The sequence below is a fragment of the Euleptes europaea genome, chromosome 2, assembly GCF_029931775.1.
Source record: "Euleptes europaea isolate rEulEur1 chromosome 2, rEulEur1.hap1, whole genome shotgun sequence".
Taxonomy (NCBI): Eukaryota; Metazoa; Chordata; class Lepidosauria; order Squamata; family Sphaerodactylidae; genus Euleptes; species Euleptes europaea.
In genome coordinates this window covers 61,488,680-61,513,035 of record NC_079313.1, presented here as the reverse complement: position 1 = coordinate 61,513,035, position 24,356 = coordinate 61,488,680, and the positions used below count along the sequence as shown (strand labels likewise).

At 40.1% G+C, this 24,356-nt stretch overlaps 3 protein-coding genes across 8 annotated transcripts in view; 1 reads left to right on the top strand and 2 right to left on the bottom strand.

The window, feature by feature from the left end:
• The window catches only part of SRSF11 (serine and arginine rich splicing factor 11), a 32,685-nt gene extending 28,074 nt beyond the window's left edge, over positions 1 to 4,611 (top strand). For 3 of the 5 annotated variants that reach the window (XM_056844293.1, XM_056844290.1, XM_056844295.1), the window contains 3 exons: positions 488 to 583; positions 3,055 to 3,193; positions 3,309 to 4,611. In XM_056844293.1, coding sequence (XP_056700271.1) covers positions 488 to 583; positions 3,055 to 3,193; positions 3,309 to 3,503 — 430 coding nt within the window. In that variant the 3' untranslated portion in view covers positions 3,504 to 4,611. The remainder of the gene's footprint in view (positions 1 to 487; positions 584 to 3,054; positions 3,194 to 3,308) is intronic. The other 2 variants (XM_056844294.1, XM_056844291.1) reach the window with 1 other exon arrangement.
• LRRC40 (leucine rich repeat containing 40) overlaps positions 1 to 24,356 on the bottom strand; it is a 130,462-nt gene that overhangs the window by 52,995 nt on the left and 53,111 nt on the right. The gene's annotated exons all lie outside the window — the stretch shown is intronic.
• ANKRD13C (ankyrin repeat domain 13C) overlaps positions 11,533 to 24,356 on the bottom strand; it is a 31,524-nt gene continuing 18,700 nt past the window's right edge. Inside the window, exons 7-13 of one of the 2 annotated variants that reach the window (XM_056844288.1) lie at positions 24,211 to 24,355; positions 23,364 to 23,495; positions 22,333 to 22,494; positions 20,577 to 20,659; positions 18,786 to 18,884; positions 16,431 to 16,531; positions 11,533 to 11,939 (exon numbers count right to left, since the gene is read on the bottom strand). In XM_056844288.1, the coding sequence (XP_056700266.1) occupies positions 11,809 to 11,939; positions 16,431 to 16,531; positions 18,786 to 18,884; positions 20,577 to 20,659; positions 22,333 to 22,494; positions 23,364 to 23,495; positions 24,211 to 24,355 (853 nt within the window). In that variant the 3' untranslated portion in view covers positions 11,533 to 11,808. The remainder of the gene's footprint in view (positions 11,940 to 16,430; positions 16,532 to 18,785; positions 18,885 to 20,576; positions 20,660 to 22,332; positions 22,495 to 23,363; positions 23,496 to 24,210; position 24,356) is intronic. The other variant, XM_056844289.1, reaches the window with a different exon arrangement.

Here is a 24,356-nt window from a genome sequence, read left to right as displayed (position 1 = left end):
GTGCCAGCAATAAATTAAAGTGCAGATCTAAACACATTACTTAAAACTGGTATTTAAAAATAATTTAAACAGTTAAGCCTGCGCCCATTCATCTACCCTGTGATAATCTTTCAAATAATTGTGCATTGCAGCCTTGCTGGAGGGCTCCAAGGGTAGGTGTTCGCCTCACCCTTTCTGGGAGGCTGTTCCATTACAGTGGGCCAGGAATAGTTAATGTCTTCACAGTCCATATCCTTAAGAGCAGGTGGACTGTTAATTGCTTAGTTTCAAGCTATTTATTTCAGAATAGACAGACATATGGAAATTGATTAATAATGTTTATCTTTGGCAATAAACATTGAAATGAATAGATATAATTGTTTTGAAGAGTCAGTCTGGATGATCTGTAGATAATGTATATCAAGGTTAAAGTAATTCTGAAAATCTATGGAAATGTTAAGTGTTTCGGTTTGAAGGCATAGTGACGTTTTGTTACTGGTAACTTCAGAGAGAGACGACGCAGGAGAAGCAGGAGTGTTTCCAAATCGCCTAAAAAGCCTAGATCTCCTAAGAGAAAGATGTCAAGATCCCCTTCACCAAAAAGGTTTGTAAATTAACAACTCTAATATTCAGTGGGAGATCAGCAGTCATCCTCTCTGCAGTTGTTGTAGAAGCTTGTTCATGTACAATTTTGCTGTTAATAAATATTTAAGCTACTCTTGGCTGTGACTGTATGGAAAAAATCATATAAAGGGTGAAGGGTGGCTGAGACTAGAAAATGTTGATATAGGAATTTACAGCTTTTATTATGTAAAATATGTAATTTTTATGTAAAATATTAATGTATCTGAACAATGCCTCCGGAGTGCAGGTTGAAAAATCCACACAGTAGGGCCATGTACGGAGTAGGGAGATGTTTCTGTACATCTGGGATCCCCCCAGGTTTGCAGCTAATCTTAAATTACAAAACAATGGGCAGATTAAAATATTTTACAATGATCTTGTGGGATTTCCTCATGAGAGCCATTTTGGATTGCCTAGATAATCCAAAATGGCTGCAGTTCCATTTCAACACTGGAGGTGAATTGGGGAAAGGACTGTTGGGCAGACAGGACAAAGCAAGATGAAAGATGGGTAGATGAGAGGAAGGAAAGAAAACTGAATCGAAGAATGTAGTTGGTAATGAGGGAGACAAGGATGCTAGGAAAGGAGGGGAAAATTCAATGGGGAAAAGGAAGGAAGAACTGGAGGGAAAGTGACTGATGGGAGGGGAGACAGCAAGGAAGGAAAATAGTAGAACTGTAAAGAGGAGGGAAAATCGAGGTGAGTGAGGGAAGAAGGTGAGCTGGGGAAGATGAAGTTCCCTCCTTTGAGTTCTCCTTGGTTCCTGGGTAAATCTGTTAATAAATATACCAGTTTGTGCCCAAGAAGTAACTGCTTTCTTGGGAGAGCCCTTTTCTTATTTTAATATAAACTATTGATTTATCTATTGGAATTTTCTAGTGGTATTAGCTACTACCTTAGTTGGCTGTAAAGGTGAAATACACAAATTCCTGTCTGTTAGATATAACTATTAGATATGACCAGCAGGAGGCCCTAAAGACTCACAGGGAAGGGATCCCTCTCTTTTGGTCCCCCTTTCCTCACTTCCTTGGCTCTCTTTTGTGCCCCCTCCTTGTTCTCATGCATATCTTCCCTCCCAGTGCCTCAGCCTCATCCTCTGGGACTCACCTGGCTATGTTGCCTCACCTGCCCACTCACTCGTTCATCAGCCAGCTTGCCTACATTGCCTCTGCCTGCTTGGCTTCCTCGCCTGCAGTACTCACTCCCCTTCCTTCCACCTCCTCCCTTTTCCCCTCCACCTTCCAGAGAAGCAGGATTCCTCAATCACTGTCCCACTGCTGCTTTCTCCCCCCCCCCCCCCTGGCCCGGCCAACTCAATTCCACCACCATGCCTATCCCTGACTGTCCCTTCTTTCCCCTTGATGTTGTCTACGCTTGCCCTTGCACAGAAAACACCGCTCTGTTTAGAATTTAACCACCCTCCATCTTTAAAAACTTTTGACATTTTTATTGCAAACCTGGGGGTTCCCCCAAGCCTGCAGAAAAACACCTAAGGTTCGTACCTGTCCCTGTTCTCCAGGTCTTATCAGTTGCATGGGGGCTAAGGTTCACAGTTAAATACAGGGTGGTTAAGAAAACTTTGATATTCAGAGAAGATGAAGAGTTGGTTTTTATACACCGCTTTTTCTCTACCGTAAGGCGTCTCTAGAAGCGGCTTACAATCGTCTTCCCTCCTCCTCCCCCCCTCATCAGGCACCTTGTGAGGTAGTTGGGGCTGAGAGTTCTGAGAGAACTGTGAGTGGCCCAAGGTCACCCAGCAGGCTTCATGCGGAGGAGTGGGGAATCGAACCTGGTTCTCCATATTAGAGTCTGCCACTCTTAACGACTACATCATGCTGGCAGGCGGACAATAGCGGGGAAAGCTTTTTTCCCTTTTGTAATTTTTGTGAACTTCTTGGTGGAGTCTGACTGATCACTGTGTTACTGGGATGCTGGAGTAGATGGACCTTTGGTCTGATCTAGAAAGGTTTTTCTTGCATTTGTATTTGGGGTGTCTGCTGTTGACCTACTTCTTAATAATCTTCTTAGCCTAGTGTTTGAAAATCTGTAAAGGAAATGGCCTAGGTTCAGGTTGCTCCATCCCTCTTGCTACTTGTTTGTGATATAGAATTTCTGTGTGTGGGTGACTATATCATTGTGAGGCAGAATAGTTTGAGTTTTTTTCAAAACACCTTATATTAAGTTCTTTGTGGACGGAAAATTTTTCATTATTACCTTAAATGAAATCTCTGTAGATTGAGTGAGTACTGGCCAACAGTTTAGTCAGGTATCTTCTCTGTATTGCAAGAAAGACAGATCAGAACATCCATTGTCATAAGAGTCTTTCTCCAACTTGCACGCATTCTGTTATAATTCGACTGAACTTAACACAGGGTGAGATATTGCTTTAAATTGCATTAATTATATTAGAATGCCTACACTTTCCAACTTCTGGAAATTATTTTATTCTAGACACAAAAAGGAAAAGAAAAAGGATAAAGACAAAGAGAGAAGTAGGGAGGAACGTGAAAGGTCAACAAGCAAGAAAAAGAAGAGCAAAGACAAAGAGAAGGATCGAGAGAGAAAATCTGAGAGCGACAAAGATGTCAAAGTATGTTTAAAAATCTGTGTTCTCTGTGGGTATGGGGGTTGCCGTACTTAATTCTAAATCCAGAAGCCTTGAAGCATGTCTTACTTGTTTTGTTTTGTATGTTAACTTGGCAAAGCAGGTCACAAGAGATTATGATGAAGAAGAACAAGGCTACGATAGTGAAAAAGAGAAGAAGGAAGAAAAAGCAGCAGATTCCACTTCTCCCAAACTTAGAGAATCCCCAGCTGAAAAAGGGAGTGGAGATGCACCAAGAGAGTCCAAAGTCAATGGGGATGATCATCATGAAGAAGATATGGATATGAGTGACTGAATATTGCCTTTGCAGTTAAAAACAGCTGCTAACATGCATCAGTGTCATTCCTGTGTGATTCCTTTATGCTGTACTTGTTTAACCTTTTAATCTAGATGTACACAGCTGTAACTATAACTGGTTGTAAAGCTCCTGATATTAAATAATTACATCAAAAACTTTAGAGAAAATGATGTCTGGGTTTCCATTCTTGTCATTTGCCCAATTGAACTGAGTAGCCCAGTGGTTCTTATTTACTTGGTGCTGCTTTTTTTTCTTTTTCTTTTTGAGCAAAACTGCATGCATCTTTGGCAGGCATGGACTGTTTGTGTTGTATGATCTTTTTAGTAAACCAGCTCACCCACAATAGTGTTTCTAGAGTTTGATTCATTTGCGGTAATAGGGAATGCACTGGCTGCATGTTAACTGTGGCAAGAAACATCTTCATCAACAAGTTTTATGGTGGATCTGATAAGGGTCTTAAGTGTAGACACAGAACTAACATTAGCTTCATCTGGAAACAAACATTCTGATAGAGGTAGATAACCCTTTTTAGCCCTACGGCTAATATTTTTGTTGATCTTGTTTGGCTTTGGCAAGGTTGAAATGCACTAACCTTTTTTATGCTTAATTTAAGGTGAAGTTTTATCTTAAATCCTCAGGTGGTGTTTTTGTGTTCAGCTTTTGACAACTTGGATTTTCGAAGGTAGTAATGCAAAACTTGTGCGTTTCCTCAAGGGCCACAGGATGAGAGATTTAACCTTGTGTAGTGTTCATAACCCCTGTTCTGTTTCATTTTTTTTGTGTGTAAAAACACTGCAAAAAAAGGTAGTGCATTTTAAAAATTGAACGTCATGATGATTTTTAAAACAAGTCTACTTGATAATGTACTTGATCTCAAGTTGTATAAACTAATTTGTGTTACAGTCACTGAAGTAGTAACCTTATGCACACAGTGATTTCATGTTATATGCAAAGTAGTTAGACAACCTGTTCTTTTAGTTCTGAAAGTTTTTGGAGCATTTACTTTTGTGCAGGTGAAAACAAAAGTAGGCTACAGTCTGTGCCATGTTGATGTACAGTTTCTGAAATTGTTTTACAAGACTTTGATAATAAAACTCTTAAACATCCTTGTTGTTTGTATTAAATTCCCTATGTATTTGCTTCAACTATCAATTCATATGAAGTTAGCTCATTTTTTTCTTGTTCACACTTACATTTAGAAGCATTGCTTTAAAGCCCTCTTTGTATAGCAACAATTTCTGGTAAGCTTCTGGGCTTTTTTGCTCTATTACTTGACAGTGACAGGAAAAAAACCTGAATACTTCGTTCTGTGTTCCTTTAAAAGTATGACAGAAAAAGCAGCACAAAATAGCACCCATCCACTGTTCAATTCTGAATATCTATAAAAGTTTTGAAGTTAAATCTAAAAGTCCCTTTTTATATATAAAAAATATGGCTTCCCTAAGCTTGTGAAATGTACATTAGAAGAAATGCAAGGTGGCTGTAAATCCATACATATAAAATGGATCTGTTTGGGTTGTGGGAATAATGGATGTAGGATTATCCACCATAATCCTTCTATATATATCTGAATCCATGTTTCCTTCGTTCAAAACAGCTTTGTTCAGACTATTGGTAGCTACCAGGCAAGCCACTGCTGGACCTTTTGTCTAACAGCATTCACAGAGGTACCCTTAGAGCATGCGCCTTCAGCTGCTGCAACTAGAATGACTAATGGCAACAAAAAAACACAACTAGAGATGTGAAGGCCTGGGAAAATTAGGAAAAATGAGTTTTTTTCCTGAGGTTTTTTTTCTATTTTTCCAATGGAAAAAATGGAAATTTTGGGGCGTACTGGGGAAAAAACCTCCAATGAAGTATGCGTCTTAAAACCAAGATGCATTTCTGCACCAAGGCTGCCTAATCTTCATGAAGGGCTCTAATTGCTTTTCAGTCATTGCATAACTTCTGTTGTCCTTTGACCTGACTTTTGTGGCTGACCTTTTCATCTCTCCCATCACATCACTGTGACATACACACAGAGAGAGATTGGGTTAAAAGTTTCTTATTGCCCTACCTTGCAGGAGGGTGGGGGGAGAGCCAAAGAGGTAGAGCAAAAACTGTACCCTCAGAGGAAAACTGAAAGTTTCATTGAGAACTAAGCTCTCAGATAGCAAAAAAATATGGTACATGTGAGTAGATAGTATAGGATGCATCAGCTTGCAGCTTTCAACTGTTATATCTGCAGTTTTGCTTGGATAAAAGGCATTTATAACTAAATGCCATCAATATGTCAAATACTGCAATGTTATATGCTAAGTTATAAATTATGCATTTTATGTTAAGGCATTAAAATTAGTTTAGCTTACATAGGACACGGGCAGCCCATTCCTGAATGGGGGCTCAAAGTTTCTTAGGATCTGGCATGACCCCACACCAGCATAGGTGCCACCTTATGGAATAAAGTGGCATCTACGCCGGGGCAGGGGCAAGCACACTGGCATCCAGGAGCCGCTGGGCCCCACTGCCTGTGCAGCCACGTCAGCTGGGATTTCCCGGAAGGGAAAGCCTGTGCAGGCGTGGGGGGCGTTCCCTAACCTCATTCGCCCCGGGAACGCCACCTTTTTTGGTGGCACAGCCTCCCTTTGTGCTATGGGGCATTTCCCCCTTTTTTATACTTTATTTTTCAACTTCTTTTTTTGTCTCCACGACAGCCAGGCGGCCTTTGAGGAGGCGGTGCGGCTCTGCCACTCCCAGCCACCGTGGATTCACCACACACCCCCTTCAGGAATGGACTCTTAAGTGTTCAATTTTTCTCAAAATTTATTTTTTCCTCCTCCCTGTGGCTTCAAAATTTCTGGAAATTTTACATCTTTAGTCATGACAGCCATTATAAACCCTAAATAGAGGCAGCAGTTCTTAAACATAGTGAATGCTAGTAGGCTGTGAATGGGCAGAACACTCACAAATAGGTTGCCGTTTATAAACAGCCTATGCTTCTTGATAGTTTTGTTGTTGTTGGTTTAAGGTTATCACTTGAATTTGCCTTTTGTTATGTGGCAAGAGACAAAGGCAGTTTAGGAGATATGGGAAGGGAAGAACCATTACTGAAATCTTGCTAAGCCTCCTTGTGGGGATAGAAATAGTTCTTTCCTTTGTTGCAGTCCCAGTAACTGAAGGAAGGAATGGCCATTGACCTAAGAGAGGGAGGGTTCTGCAACTCCTAGTGTTCATCTGCCTCTCTAACCCATCCCAAAACCATTGGTCATGTGGTTCATTTTTCCTAAGGGTTTTCTCACCCAAAAAGCTGATTAACTTAATACACTGAAACAAGTTACGAAATGCCTGCCTTCTGTCAATCATCAAGTATTAGGTTATTTGTGGGTCTTCTAGCTAAACTGTTTTGACTGCACACAGCTTTCTTGTAAAATCAGAAATTAATGCTGTGCATTCAAGCATAAGACTACAATTCCATCCCATATTAGGCAAAAGGAACTGATTACCACTATCACCACTCAAGCTTCTCAAAAAGGGCATAGGGTTTGTACACAGATTACATGAGGAGGCATAATCAGTAGCCCATCAGAAACTGGAAGGTAAGATTGCACTGAACTCTACATGCCACTGGGCAGACTGGGGAAAGGCTAACGCCCCACTGTAACTCCTGCTCTTTTTCATCTGCCATGGTTTGTGTTTGGCTCCCCATGTCAGATATGCTCACAGTGTCGGTCCCACTATTACAAGACCCTGTCTCAGAGCAAGTAAAGGAGGAGCCTAACCTGCTTGTGGTCCTAAAAAAGCTGTACAGCTGAACTCTTTAAGAGAGCTTTCGAGGATCCGATGGGTGAGAACCCCCATAGATGCCAAAGCAGAATGCTTCTTGAGGGGTTCAAAACAGTTTTGTTTGCTGGCATTTATAATACAAGAACAGCTCCCATAAGCTATAATACACACATGGAGTGTATGACCTACAGTCAGAAACTACAGCTACTGTCAAGGATACTAAGCACTTCACACTCTACCACCTCCTAATACAGTATAAGCTTGAGCAGTTTAGGTGCTTGAGCTGAGAGGGAAAAGGCTGCACATTATCAGTGCAGCCTTCACTGAGCTATGGTGGGTACAGACCAAGTTAAGTGTTGCTACCATTGGAGCAGTAATGCTGAGCAATTCCAGTTGGTGCTTTGTTAGCGCAGTTGCTGAGGGAGGCATATGGATAGGCTACGCACTTGAAGATGTACACTGTTCCCACAGCTTTTACACTCTATTCGAGCTCATGTTTGCTCTTTATTTAACATTAGCAAGTTATTCCAACATAGGATGACCATCTGTTGCCAGTAGAGGGAGAGCGATCTGTATCTTAAAGGGACAGCATGCTTGTACTGCCCTACTGATTTCACTGGGCTTGAAGGGTTAATTCAAGTGTTTATACTTAACCTTAAAAGTTCAGGTAACAGAGTGAAACCAGCAACGATGCACTGAAAATTGAGGATTTTATTGAAAAACTGACCAATAAAATGTCCTTGTGAAAGTGGTACTCTGTAACAGCCTTTTTTGTATTTCTTAGCCTTCCTCTAATATGGAGGACGTGTCCACACATAGTAGAATATAGATGTACCTGAAAATGTTCAGTCTCAAAAGCAAACAGCATCTTTTGGTCTTTATTCTAAATGGTATAACCAAAAACACTACTAGTGAAAGTGAGTCTAGATTAGGCATGGAACACATGAAAAGTAATATACAAAAATGACATTTAGTTTCCATCATTACAAACAGTCAAAGAAAAACTGCAGCATTATAGGAAGTTTGTTAATAAAGTTTAAATAATGTAATTTTCTTTAATGATCCAAAATTGACAGTACATTTTTACATATGGACTTTCTGAATATATTATGCATCAACTTAAGATGCTTTTCCAGCACAGATTTCTATCCACAGTTGTACTGATACAAATTGCTAGGTATCCATCAGCTGCAATTTAAATAAGGTGACAAATGCCAGCTTTTTTATAAAGAAAAATTATTCCCTTTGCCATGAATTAAAGCAATGATTTGGAAGACCAGTAAAACTTGAGTTTGGTTAAGGAAGGGTCTGGGAAATTCATTTGAAAGCATTCTGTATTCACGCTTATCAGAACACTTTGCTAGGTTTTGAGAGGATTTATAGTGTAGGGACATTTCAAGCACCTCTTGAAAAATGGTCCATTTAGACAACTGAAGTGTATACAAGTTTAAATATGTAGACTGCTGTTTAGTGTCATTGCTCCTGAAAAACCTTCCAACCACGGCCTATAAACATGCAAACACACGTGTTAGCTTTGGCTTCTATAACCTGGCCTCTGGAAGAGTTATATTTGTGTGATCATTCAAACATTTTTGCAAGAACTTTTCTTCCTAACGCACCCGATGTTGTGAAACCCAGAAATCCTGAATGATTGAAAAGTACGCCAATACCTGGAGAAGTCTCTCGTTACAATACATTGTTCATCATGCAAGAATGCCAGGCAGAATCTGCCTCTCGGTGACTTCACATCAGAACAAGAAGCCAAGCATCCAATCTCAAAGGAGCCACAATAGCTGAGAATCTATATCCTAAACCTAAGGTTTTGTTCACGTTCATTCATATTTTGTACACTGGTGTCTGCTTCCAAGATTAGCTGTGTGCTCCAAGTGTGGGTAATTCAGGGCATGCAAAGAGCTCCTATGTGGTGTAGCTTTCCCATTTATTTCAAACAGTCAGTCCAGAGATAGATTCTTTTGCTTATGTGGATCAATTCCCCAAATTCCAAAGAACTGGGAAACTTGTGCATACAAGAGATAAGTGTGTGTATGCATCCAGCCACCAACGGGCTGGACCAGAGGCAAGCGGGTAATGTACTTTCCTCAAAATCCCAATACTAGAATAGAGAGACTCTCCATATGTATCTAAAATGGGACACAAAACAATCAATTGCACCGGTCAAGTCTTCTGAAGCCAGTGTTTGCTCCTTTTTTGGGGGGTTGCTAATAAACTAGCAAGACATTCTCAGTACTTATGCTTGGCACGATAGTACTGCAATATATCCTACGTTTGTCCATTAAGCCTAAACGCCAACAAAAACTCCTTTCCAAAGATGGAATACTTTTAGTAGGTCAGAACTGTGATTTTTGTTTTTACTGAATAGGGAAAATTATTTCATTATTTAACAACTGTGAAAGGAGACCCCTTTGCTAAATACTGCTTCTGACAGTTTCCACAGTTTTGTACATCATTTTTATGAGTGACAACTTTGGCATTATTTATCCATTAATTTTTGAAATATACCAACATGTAAAATGTATCGGCCATCACCTGATCCAGCCCACACTGTTCATTGTCACACTGATGTGCAAAACAGCACTAAGTCTTTCTACCACATCTCTATTTTGTATTATGAGTGGATCAAACCATCAACTCCTTCAAACTCAGGCACTCCCAAAGGAATCAACTGGTATAGAAAATCTATTATCAGTTAATATTAATTTTTAAAATGCATTTGCATTTTAAAAACCACCACTTATTTACACAGGGCAGGCTGCGACTCTCATAATGGATTTTGTAAATCAAATGGTACTTTCTACAACATCTTAGCTACAACTCTATGCGGAGAGCCAATGGAGGCTGCATACAATAGAGAGAGCCGTTTGTCTTCTATAGAGACAGTTTATGTTTGAAGCTTTAGTGAGTTTACAGTATTTTTGAAATCAGGCCCAACATTTCTCTCATTTCAGGTCACGGCAGTACAGTTCCCTGGAATTGCCTCTCTGCATGCTGCATCAATACAACGCTACAGCACTTGGGGAATATTCTCTGAAAGGTTTTCCTGACAAAGCTTCTGTGGCCCACGAGTCTGATTTTATTGCACAGAGACTCACTCGCCCCTTTTCACATTCCAAGTTGTCACCAGCACCGGATGGTGGTACCCGGCGCAGCGGTTTCCTTCAAGTCAGAAAGTGACTTGAGCAGTTTCCGGGGGGGGGGGGGAGAAAGTAAATTGACTAGACAGCACAAATATACTTTTGAAAATATTTACATTTCTGTACATTTACACATCACTGGAAGCTAAATCTCGGAATACAAATGACACACATTACTGACATTTTTGGGCACACTCTTTCCAGTAAAGCAAAAAGGCTAGGTTATCTTCACGTTTCATAGACTGGAACCATGTGAAGATCCTAATTTTTAAAAGTAATCATTCGAAGAAAACATACTTTTTTTCCCCCTAGCCACTCCTGTTGGAACCATGCTAATTTTTCTTGAATTTTTTTCTTTTAACCATGTTAAGACCCATTCAATTATCCCAATGTATTCAGGTGGGGGGGGAATTAAGTTCCAAGCTTCTGCTTGTAGTATAAGCATATTTAGCATATTCCCATGTGTTGTTGGACATCAATACTAGTTTGTCTGCTTGATGGGGCTGTTTTTGCAGATAGGATATACCCAAAATAATGCCAGCTACTCAGCCTTCTGGGCAAATGAAGACTTCCCCCAAGCATACTCTCCAACATTAAACACAGCAAGGACATTTCCAACCAGCTTGGAAAAAAAAAAGGGGATTTCATGAGAATATTAGTTAACAATCTTTAGTGGAGAAACTAACAGTTCGGGTAAAAATATGGATAGCACCACAATGAATTGCACTAAAGGTGCTAAAAGAGGTACTTTATTCCCTGCAGAGAGAATGCTCTAGTTCGGAAATGTATTGCAATATGTAAATGCAACTATTTAAAGTGGTTATCATTTGGTTCATTTATCTACATAAAATTAATTTCTGTTACTGTTTGCTCAGCCAACATTCCATTTACTGAACTATTACATATTTTATGTTTTTTTTTAAAAAAAAACAACATGAAGGAAGGTTAAGGGCATCTTGAGTAAGATGGATGTTTTAAAGGGCGTAATATCCAGATAAGACATTTTAGTTTATGCTAATGGTCCAAGAGTGCTTTTTATTACCAAGAAGAAATGTAAAAATTTTAAAAATAGTTACAGTCCTTGTAGCTGCTATGTAAGTATCTGTGTGTCGGGGGGTCTCCGAGGTGCCAGGCTACCATGCTTGCAGGATGTATAAAAATGCAAGTGACACATCAGGATATCTGCTGTCGTTTAGACACTAGGTGGATGCTTGCTATATAGTACAACCTATTGAGATTCACCGCGTGTTCCCTTTCTGAATTCATTTAAGCAAGTTTATCCCTTCCAATTTCACCCACTTCCAGACAAACGTCTGTGGGCTATCTGCATCCGCTCTTTCACTGTGGCATGCTGGTATTCTTTATTCACTGTTAACTTTCCAGTTAAGTTAAAGATCAGGAAAACGGCTAGGGTCCTCCTTGTAATCATCAGGGACTGTGAAGATTGATTCATCAAATTCATCGTAACGAAACTCCTGAAAAGTCACAGTGGCTGTGATGGTAGGAAACACAGGTATGTCTAGGAAGAACAGAACAAAGGATGGGCTGATTAGTGCAGGAAAATTAAGAAAGAGGTATAAATGCAAAGAAACAGATATCTAGGTATGAGGACTCCAACCATATGTATTGCTCTATGGTGACTCAACATACGTAAAGTTTACACAATTGTACAATATAAGCATGAAGCCCTGGATTCTGTCTACTGGTAGGAAATTGTTCCTAGTGTAGGGGAAAGGAGAGAAAGAAGATTGAAATCAGTGGGGTGTTTCAACTAGGGCACAGTAAGGTCTTGAAATGTGTCTCTCAAATATACAGTGAATGAGATAAACTTCAGAGATTTCAGAAATCACAATACTGGAGAACACAATACATCGGAGGACCATTTTATCCTTCAATCACATGTAAACTACATGAATGTTTAAACCAAGTTAAGGTACTCAGGTGTCCACAGACCTACACAAAAAATCATGGTAGTGATTTCCTAGTACAAACTTTACACAGGAATGAGAATGTTCAAATGATGCAACCAGAGCCTTGTGCCTCAGAACTAAAGTGCTCAGAAAATTTCAGGGAAAGGAATTGCTAGTATTTTTTTAACCTAAGCTGTATTTACCCAAGCAGTGTTTTTAAAAAGCAAACTGAATGTATAATGAACAAAGACGGAACACAAAGAACTAAAACACACTTTTTTTTAGCTGCTCAATAAAACTGATATTGATTTAAGTAGTAACTTCATGGAGCACAGGACTTCCTCCGTACTTTATTTGGGATTTGGACATACACTGTCTGGTGTTTTAAAAACCATCAAAATCTTCCTAATTGTTTTATCAGATTACATTTTTAAAAAAATTAATGGAGGAGTAAAGCAAGTTGATTTCTTTTGATTTTTGCCTCAAAATAATGTGCCACCAACTGTTCAAACCCTGTCCTATTACAACCCATCTTGATGGCCAATCAAGTAAGCTTCAATATACACTAAATGGAATCTTAGGGGCATTCCTGTGCCTTCAGAAATATTCCCCTTGTTTTTTTTGTCCTTTTTACATCTTCATTCTCTATGTTCAAATGTCTCTAGCAACTACCTGCACCTCCTTATAGATGTCCACTATATTTAAGAACTGAAAATAATATGTTAAAGCACCTTCAAAATCCATTATGCCCTTCTCTCATACACTACCTGATGTAGACCATGACTTAGATTTCAACTTCCTTGTCTACTTGCAGAGACACTTCTGCCTATGGAAGGGGATATGTATGAATTTTAGCAATTACCCCAGTGCAATAAAATACCTGTTTGCTGCTGCACTCAAGTTAGAATCCAAGCCATTTTTTTTGTATAGTATTTTTTTGTTAATGGTTCAGGCTGGAAACAGATTATAGTTTTCTGAGAGCTGAAGGCAGTTTGAAAGAGGAGTGTGTACTCATTCCACTTTCGCCACTGATAAACAGGATTACAGGTTTCTGAAGTTGTTTAGAAACTTGCAAAATTTTACCAAAGGGGACACCATAGAAAATACTGTTTGCCCAACCTTAAACTGTATACATACTAATATTTCACTGAGTGACGTTTGCCAGCCTTTGAGTAGCTTTAGGAAATGCTTGTAAAATACATGCTGATAGTCTCTTACAATTAGACATTTATGGCTAGATCTGGACTAGACATTGCTGTGGAAACAAGCATTTTTGTTCAAGGAGCACAATTGTCGCACCTCCCCCCTCCAGCAGCAGTCAAAAATAGCCCTGGGAAGAAAAGACCTCCAGGAAAAGGGTTTTGGGAGCCATTTCAGGATACTGTCTGAAGGGGAAGGTGGAAAAATCAGTCCGTGAATGGGAATCCAAGTACCAGCAGAAATGTTATTTTGGATCCAACCCAAAATGTTTTGCAACCCTTCCTCCTCAAAAATGTCACACGCACATTCCAGAAGTAATTAAATGTAAGGAGAAAAGACCTAGAACCATTTAAGCCTGTGGTTCCCAAAGTGGGCAGTACCGCCCCTGGGGGGCAGTGGGATTACCCAGGGGGCACTAAGAGGCAAGGGGGTAGCAGGGGGCAACAGAGGTGGGCCCTTTCAACCACATTATTCACTTATTTACAATTAACCAGACTAGAGTGGAACATGATCCTTGCCTTGTCTTTAAAGGTTTGCTGCTCTTACTACTTTCAAAGTTAGTTCGTTTGGTCATGTTTGCTTGTATTTATGATTCTGAGTTCTCACAAAATAACCAGTGGCACTCCAAGTTTCTGCTTCTGCATAGTGCTGAAATCTGGTGGAAACTATCAGAATTTTTTAGTAAATGTGCCGCCAGAGCTCTAGCCAGACCAGTATACTACATTTTGAGAAACTATCATTGCTGCATGCGTTTTTGTCTGTCATTTTTCAAGTTTTTGTTGGTAAGCCCTTAACATAATAGTACTGCATGTGGTGTTTATTTTTCTGTGTTCTCTGTTACTGAACCTGGTGATCATGAAGTGTGCTTTTTAGCAATTTAAGGGCTCATTTGGTCACAGCCTACCCAATATTAATATTTCTAGGTTATATTAGCATTTAAAATTTCTCAATAATGGTTTTCAAAAAGGAAAAAAAAATTTTAACGGAAAGTTTTAGGGGGTAGAAAGAAAAAATGGATAACTGGGGGGAAATTAGGGCATAAATAATAAAAAATCCAATAACAAAATTATGTTAAATAAGTATAAATATTGGCAGAAAATTTGGGCGTATTTTTGTCAAACTTTTGTAAAGAATATAACACATTGACTTTATTCAGAATTGCAGTAATAAAATGAAAGGAAAAAAATAAAAGTATTGAAAGGAAACAATAAATTAAAATCATCTGTATCCTTTAAGTTCAAACCATTATTTTTCTTATTTTTTTTTCAATCTTCCAGGACCTTTTACGTTCCCCAAAATAATAGTTTTAACCCTTGGTAAAGTAGCTTTGGTTTAAATTTCCATAACACATAGATGCACATTTTTTTCTTTAGCAATTTTTTCACAACTCCATATTACATCATAAAAGTTCCATAAAGGCCGTCTTATTGCAATTATAACAAATGTCTTTACAATGTCCTTGATTTTAATCCTACAAAGTCATTACACACTTTCATTGCTGCAGTGAATAAAATTAAAGCCCATGCTCTCAATGATCGACTATTCCAGGAGCTCTGTGTTGAGAACGATGAAGATTTTGAACGTTTGCTACTTCATACTGAACTTCATTGGCTATCAAAAGGTAACTGTGTGAGACCCTTTTACAAGCTTTTTGACTCTTGTAGAGTTTTTTGAAGATACAAATGCTTTGTTTAGTGATGAACTCAGAGATCAGACACAACATTGCTTATTTATCAGAATTATTTACGAAGTTCAGGGAAATGAATCTGCAGTTTCAAGGAAACAAGGTCAATCTTATGAACACTAAATCTGTCATCTCTATGTTTATTTTAAAGTTAACTCTATTCAAACACAATATAGGCTTGTCGTGAGCTATACTAATTTCCGAACCTGTCCGAGCTAGAAGAGAAAGATGGGATATAAGATGATCTGCAAGATTTTTGGGACTATTTGAATATGCTGCATGAAGATATGTCTGAGCGATTTGAGGATCTTCTCTCAGTGGGGCTGTGTTGCCATGGAGCCCACCCTTCAGAATGGATGATAAATTCTGAGGAAGTTGGGGTAGTGGAGGAAGAACTAACTGAGCTACAAAATGACACTGAGATGAAGCCAAAGTTTAAGAAAATGTACCAAGAGTTCTGGTTACAGAAGAGAATTTCTGATTGCTATCCTGCACTATGGACAGCAGTTAAGTAGTAACTTGTTACATTATCCAACATCATATTTGGAGGAATGTGGTTTTAATGTAGTCATTCAACTTCTCTCCAAGCAAAGACATCGCCTTTGGATTACTGAACATGGTGATTTAAAACTCCTGCTGAGTGACTTTAAACCAGTCACTGGGAAACTGGTATCACTTCATCAAGCCCATCCAGCGCATTGTTTACTGAACAGTCAAGTAGGCTACTAAATGTGTCTAAAATACTTGCTAAATGACTATCAGACTTTGAAAAGTTGGCATCACTGGATCAAGTTAATCAGTTTTGTTGAATAAATTAAACTAAATGTTTTAATTGGATTTTGGATAAACGTGCAATTTATTGTTACTGCTTTGAATTTTAGTGTTATTATCTTTCTTAGTGGGTCATGCAAACCGCTATTCTGCTTTTTACAGGATAGTGTAAGGGGCACTGGGAATGAGTTCATGGAACCAAGGAGGTGGCGGCCTGAAAAGGTTTGGGAACTACTGACTGAAGCAGTAACATTCAGTTTCTATTTCTGCAAATGTTCCATTCAGCACACTGAATAGCAAGCCAATTCCTCTGCAGGGTCTAACTGTATTCCTCCTGACTTGCAAATCACGACATTTCTCAGTTCAAAAGGCTGACACTTGTAAAGAACCACCTGCCTCTCGCAGAGCAGGTAGACACTTTAATTAAGTATAAAAGACAGCTCACCTAACTTTACAGGAAAGCCTGGTGGAAGCTTCATCTGCACAAACTCTCGCAGTTTGTTAAAGTGCTTGAAGGGTGCAATTACTTCTAAAACATTCAATAACCTGAAAAAGAAGCACATATGATAATTTATTTTTAGCCACTTGAAAATTTACCCATGCCTGCTAGAGCAGTGTTCTGTAATAAGAGAGATGCTTGCAGAGCAGATAGCTGCCCAAAAAATAATAATCAAGCCACATTCAGCAGGGGAGTCTGAGCCCCAATGCTGCAGCCCGCACCAAGGCTGCCAACTGGACTGTTTGGAGATTATAGAGGAACCTCTCCGCACCCAATAAGAAGCCCTTAGTGTCTCATTGCAGCTGTGCTTGCATGTCTTATTTTCTGCTGCAGATGAATATTCAACAGGTACTGCTTAGAATGCGAACCCTCTGCTTCACCCAGAGCCTTTCCTGCAAAAGAAGCCTGCCCTTGGAGAGGTTCGGGGTATGCGTATGAACCTGTTGGTTCCTTGTCGGAATGCAAAGCTGCTCCAGCAGAGTGATGACTCTTTTCTCCCGGGATACTCAGAGGGGGAGGCAGAGGATTCACTCTCCATTGCCCCTGCAGCCCTCCCCAATAAAGTATTTTGAAAGGACACAACTGTGTTTTTTTAATTCTGCTTGGGGGGGGGGCTTCCAAGGGGTGGGGGAAAAGATGGGGACTTATGGGCACACTCATTGCTTACAGCTATCTACGGAACAGATGGAACTCTTCCTCCAATGGATGGTGGCACGGTCCTTGTGGTTGCAGCCTTTTTGCCCCAGATCTGAGGGACCTCAGGCAAACATTGCAAATAGTGCCGGGAGCTGTGGCACAGCGCAGGCTGCAATCCATTCCAATGAAGCAGCGGTAGAGGGGCTGCTGTGCAGAGGGATAGGGGCACCCAGATCAAGGGTGAGCAAATGTGTAGAAATTATTGAATAGCCTCTATGGTTCCTGGGAGGGACAGAACAGTCCCTGTGCAGAACAGTGGGGGAAGGGAGGGTTAAGAGGGAGGAACAAACAACTAGGAAAGGCTTCCAGTCTCCTAAAGCATGGAAAGGCTGACTTTCAGCAAAGGGAAGCTAGGCTGGTCAATTTCAGTGGGTCTGCAGCTCCGAGGATCCTTAACCCCATTTGGATATGCTAATGAGGAGCCAGAGCGAGATAAAGCCACAGATTCTGGCCTTCATAGGGGACCACTGGCAATAGGGATAAGGGCAGTGTCCACTGTGTGCCTCAGGCTTTCAGCTGACCACACAGAGAAAAATGTCACCCTAGCGAAAAAACGACCTCCAAACAGGTGGTCTGCCACTTTTCTGTTGCCTCCCTTTCATTCCAGGGCTCTCAGATCTAGGAGGACCCAATTCACTGGAGTTGGATCCTCTGGGGATTGCACTGTCAAGGGAACAGCCATCTCTACAGATGAGCAGTTAATGCCCATCCCCAGCTGGCTGTATGCTCAGAACAAATACTGGCTCTGCAATGTCCTTAGCATGGAGGAACAAATCCATGTCCCGGAAAAGTATTACATATGCTACTAACAGGATGTGGGAGTTCCTAGCTCTGAAATCACCAAAGCATCTTCCCCTTTTCAGGGGAATCTTACAATGGTCAAAAGCAGAACTAAACACTCTGGAAGGAGTCTTGGAAAGTATCTCTTTTCTGCCTCCAGGGAATACACTCAGCCATTCACGCTTGTTTTCTGCTCACCATATCTCCATGAGATATATGGCACCACTGCAGAACACTGTTTGGGGCCTCAGAAACACTTTGCTGGACTCCCCCTTCCAATCCCCCTCACCAAAACTTAGGATGATCTGATGCTAACCTGAGGGGGGTCACTAAAGAGGCCCACCCTTCACAAGCGATCAGTCACACAGTTGTCAGGAGGCAATGCTGTGACATGGGGGGGGGGGGGAGGAACAGGGTACCCAGATGATAGAGATTTGGGGATGGAGGCTGGCAAGGAATGGAAATGGGGACACATATTTTGATAAATAAAGGAAAGCTGTTTTTCTGATGTTTCTCAGTTAAACATAAGAGAAAGCTGTCCTTAACTGACTGAGAAAAACTTGGTTTATTGTAGAAGTGAACACACTAATTTGTGAAAGACTGTGGAATAGGTAACAACCCAAATTTGGCAATGAGTGTGCTGCAGATCCCATTTATTATTTACTGGTACTAGATCAATCTTAAATCCTGCTGTAGACTCATTTTTATACTACATGAAAATATATTAAATTGTAGTATCTGGAATGGACATATTTTCTACTCATTAGTATGCTTTGAGATCATGATATTTCCTTTCACATTTTTAATAGACTGTTTAGGACTTACGATTCAATTCCTAGAGGAAATTCTTGACTCATGGCTATTGTAGCTTTAAATGTTTTCTTGCTTTCTTTGCAAACCAGTTCCCGACCCAAATGAGGTGCTCTAAGAAAAGAAAGATTAAAGTCTCCCTAATGATACAAAATCAATCATATTTTCATCTTATTATGGAACATATTTTCCCTGGGTGGGGGAGCAAGATAACAAGAGCTGCTTAACTAGTATCTGAATTCTTCCAGATTCCCTGAGTTGGCAAGCAACACAGGCTCTAGCAGAGTAGAATAACCGTGACTAAAAAGGAAGGGGAGCTATTAAGATACCTCCCATTAAGGCATAAAAGATTTCTCACAGTTACGAGTCAACTGTCAGGTTCTAAAGAGTTATTTTGTCAAGCCCAGGAACTTATGTTTGCCCAGTGGGATTTTAGAACAGCAGACTTCCATATGGTTTCAAACACACTTGGCACTGTGGGATTAATGGCTACAGTATAAGAAACAAATTTAAACAGAGTGCTTTGTGAGAACAGAACTTTCTTTAAACAGCAGTTCTTTCCCTACTTCCCCAACCTAATAATGCAAAAGGGGTTTGAAATTTAAAAAAAATGCTTGGGTTCAAAAAGTCATTTGCCAAGTGAGGGTGATGGCTGCTGTTTGAGAAAGACAAGCCCCAAACCCTGGAGAGAGCTCAGAAGTAGTTGTATGGTTCTGAATTGTAGCCCTTATCCAAATGATATAACGGGTTAAGAGTACTAGAACTAGGAAGATCTGGATTGGATTCCTCATTCAGGCATAAAACTCATTGTGCCAGTCATTCACTCTCAGCCAAACCTACCTCACAAGATTGTTGTGAGGGTAAAAAAGGGGGGAACAATGCATGCTGCTCTGAGTTCCTTCAAGGAAGGAGGAATACAATGTGATAGATTCTACATTTTCTCTAGAAAAAAGGAACAAACTAAAGGCATAACTGAATTGAGATTAAGAGCGTTCAGATACCCTTAATTTCAATGAGACAGTTAGGCACAGGTTAATTTTCTCCAAATAAAACCAATGGAATCTAACCGTTGGAGCCACTCACAGAATCTAAAATTTGTTTCGATGTTCCAATAGATCAGGCTTCTCTTTACCTATCCAGGGAGAATGATTTCAAATGACCACCTTCACCTTTATATATCTCAATAACTAAGAGGTTAGCCAAGGACAGCAACTTAAATGAGAAATTTGACTACCATGGACAATTACACGCATTAAGTTGTTCCACCAGTATGCCATTTTGATCACAAATAAGGGCTCATGGAAGAAACTGTTGGTAACTTCAAGCAGCCTGATGGTGAACTTTCTTTCAATGCAGCAACAGCTTGGCTCTTTCTTATTGGAACAGAATCTAAATAGACTAATATGTAAAACTAAACAATGAAATGTAAAATAAAAAGGTCAGATTAGTGAGCCAGTAGTTGAAACTTATGAAAGTACTTTTTTTTGTTGTTGCCTGAAAGTCTATGTACCTTTTAACATAATGGACAAATTCACACAATCTCTGGGTAGGACGTGTCCATAAGCAGAAGGTGACTTATGCCCATGGAAAGGCTGTTTCACATTTTTCCTCATGTGACACTCAGCGTGAGATGTGAAACTAAACTTAACCACTGCCATTACAACATCCTGAACTCTTGGGCATGCATTTGCAGAACTATCAACAACCATTTTTTTACTCTCAAATGTTTAGATCTAACTGCCATTCCTTGCAAATAACCTTAGCCTTACAGAAAGAAGAAGCTACTACTATAGATATAATACTCACTTTCCATTTTCAGCAGATATGTATTCCTCCCACGTGATTGTGTTGGGTGGTGGCGGTGTAAGAGATTGCCTTCTGACAGGCTGCTAAAGAAAACATGATAATCCTTTGTAAAATGCTACATGGCATCAAAGAACTACACTGCTTAGTAAATTCCCATAATTTACTTCAAGGCCCATGTATCATGCCTGAAGGTTGCCCTTCGTTTCAGGTGGTCAAAGCGGCACATCTGCCAAATGGAACAAACTGGAAAAACCCAAAATTAGAACACTGCTGCACTCACCTGCATTTCTTGGTTTTATTTCAACCGTCTATTTAGACATCCTGCTTTAGGCAGAAATTTACATAGCGGATGAAGGCTAATTCAGATAATCCAAAAAAGGCCAAAATGACTGACAAAAGGAGCTTAAAATATGTAACCAATACACAATCATGATCACCAAAACTATTTCAGTCAGCATATAATATGCAGATCCTAGAGCAATTTGTATGTTATCAGAATCCTGCTCTCAAAACTTCCTCCAAATCTACATTGTTAGACCTTGAGACTGCGAAAGTATGACTATGTGCTGTAAAAAACACAGTTATATTTGGCAGGGAGATTTTGAAAAGCATATTTTAAAAGCAATGGCTCAGCTGTTTCCTGGAATTCCTGTTTGCACTATGCGCGGAGCTTCCTAGCAAGTTCAATATATGTATATCTGTATATCTGTGATCCCTTCCTAAAAACAAAAGACAAATGCATACTCTCAAAATGGATGCTTCTCATATATTTCTCGATATATTATGCAACTCAAGACTTGGGAGTGATTAAGCAGTAGTTGAAGTTAAGCCATGGGTGGGGGGGGAATTAAGCCTTACATAACTACCCCAGCCTATGGCATGAGTGTTTTGTCTCCTGAATACACAGGACTGGGGGTGAGAAATCTTAGTGATGCTAACATCCAGGACAGACCCAAAGCCCTTAGCACTTGCAGGATCCACTCACACACCATTGCCTGAATTCTAAAACGCAACAAAATCAGCACAAATTTGCACTACTTCTATGATAGGGTGGGGGGTGGCAGAATACTGAGAAAGCTAGGGGTACAGTCAGAAGGCAAAACGTTTAAAACTAAGTTTAAGTTTTCCCAGACTCATATCAACTCATAAGGGGAAAAAGGAAAAAAGCAGGACACAATAAATTCCCTTCAAAGTGTCAGCTACTTGGCTAAGTTAAAAAGATTCCTGTCCCCAAAACTATTCAGAGAAAAGGAACTGGAATGTAGGCAGGCTGTAATTGCCAAACAGCCAGGGAGAAATGTAGACTTTCCCTTCTTCCCCTCCCAAGAGCTGAGAGACTCTAAAACTCCTATTCAATGGACCAAACTGGGGGGGGGGGGGCAGGGCCAGGAATTTCACAATTCATGTAAGTGAAGTCAGAGAAACCAGTATGTTTAAACTGCTCAGTAATATACAAACCAAAAGGTTGAAAAGGGAATTAATCACACAGATAGCTTGATCATTAACCAAGACCAATCCAAAAGTTTGCTCTATGCATCCTGTTAAGCTTCCAAGAGACTTCCTTCTGGCAGTCTCCAACAAACCACAACTGCAACCCAGGCAGTTTCAGAAACATCATACTGCAGGATGTCAACAGTAAAAGAGAATACACAGCATGGACACATACAAGTATTGCACATCTAAAAGGAGTCTGTTGAAAGTGTGTTCTAACCTCCATTATATCCAATTCAACACTCAAATTAACCTTTAACTGTACCTCAAAATTTTGTTCCATTAAGTTTCCACCTTTGCTCAAGCTTTCCATGATAGCCTTATTTCGAAGAATATCTTCCTCACTGAGATGCTCTCGTCTTTTCCTTGATTCTAGCACAAGCCCATTAACCAGGTAGAAGTCTGCCAAGAAGTTTCCTACCCTTTCCTGCAAGAAAACATGTGTTAAATTAAAAAAAACCAGACCATCCATTATCCACTCGCTCTGTCTATAGTCTTTCCCCCAATATTTTTTATTATTTTCTCATGTTCTCATTGGGGACAGCATCACCTAGAATCACAGAATGATAGAGCTGGAAGGGACCACCAGGGTCATCTAGTCCAACCCCCTGCACAATGCAGGAAATTCACAACTACCACCCCCCCACACCCTCAGTGACCCCTACTCCATGCCCAGAAGATGGCCAAGATGCCCTCCCTTTCATGATCTTCCTAAAGCACTGCTGACAGATGGCCATCCAGCCTCTGCTTGAAAACCTCCACAGCCCACAGCAGAGGGCGGGGCCAGCAACGCACCTCAGTCACACCAGCCCTCCTCACTTAGCAGCAACTAGGCAAATGAACAAAGGGAACCACTCAGAAACCCCCTCATCCCCTTTTGTCTCTTCTTCCAAATCTATATGACTGGGCAACAGGCATGACAGAAGATCAAACCCTGTTTGCCCTAAAATATTGTCGAAGGCTTTCACGGTCAGAGTTCATTGGTTCTTGTAGGTTATCCGGGTTGTGTAACCGTGGTCTTGGAATTTTCTTTCCTGACGTTTCGCCAGCAACTGTGGCAGGCATCTTCAGAGTAGTAACACGGAGAGACACTGTCCTTCAGTGTTACTACTCTGAAGATGCCTGCCACAGTTGCTGGCGAAACGTCAGGAAAGAAAATTCCAAGACCACGGTTACACAACCCGGATAACCTACAAGAACCTGTTTGCCCTAGTTTCAAATATCTGACTTGTTACCATCTTTGGGCAACAGTAGCAAAGGATGCATGCCTTTTAAAACAACAACAACCAGACTTACTGTTTTGTCTTCTCGGAATAGCCATCCTGTCTGGGCACGTGTGAAAGTAATTGATTTGGTTGATAACGTTGCTGAATAAATATCACTGCTCATCAAAATGTCAACTTCTTCTTCTGTTTCCATTTCAGATTCCTAACAGAGAACAAAGAAATGTCTATTATTTAAAATGAAGCAAAACACCCAAAACATTTAACACAGATACATTATATTCTACCATGCCAATTTCTCCTCCAAGTAATTAGGAACTTTTTAATAAGTAACAATTGTGTGCACAACATGGATATAACTGCATCAATGTAGAGATTGGCCAAATTCCCAGGTAGCAGATAACATTGCATTTTGATTGCAGCTACTTTCTGAAGCTGTGTTTACACATGCAATTAGGGTCTTGGAAGATGTGCAGAGGTTAGTTCCTCATGCAGCTTTCTGATCTTTCCAGACTTCACATATGCCTGGAATTGTTGCCAACTAAGCTAGAATAGCATCACTGCCAAACAGGTAAAGGATTTTTTAATAGTATGTAGTATCTACAGTACAGCAGCTTAGGATGTGAAATACCCTTGTAGAAGTGACAAATTAATTAGGCATTCGCTAAAGCAACTATAAATAATAACAGAGCATTAGGTATGCTGGATGGTACTATCAGTGTTTACTGAGAATTCAGACACAATCCTTGGGGCTTCAAATTAAGCCCTCATAGGATTGCAGCTGTAGACTTTTACAGAATACCAGTGGTGTATTATTGCAGGCTATATGAAACCTAGACATTAAGATTAATTTTTCACATAAAGCAGTTTACTTCTGGTTTGTAACATTTTTGAAACATTTCAGTCATGCTAAGGCTTACCTCATGATGTATTCGTTGGTAAACTTTTTGTTCGTTGTCTAAAACTACAAAGGATTCAGAGGGTGCAGCGTCACCATTGAAAATGAAGCTTAAATCCCCTCGTTGGCACTTCATGTCTGTAAAGTCTATGAGAGTCGTGTCGAGCC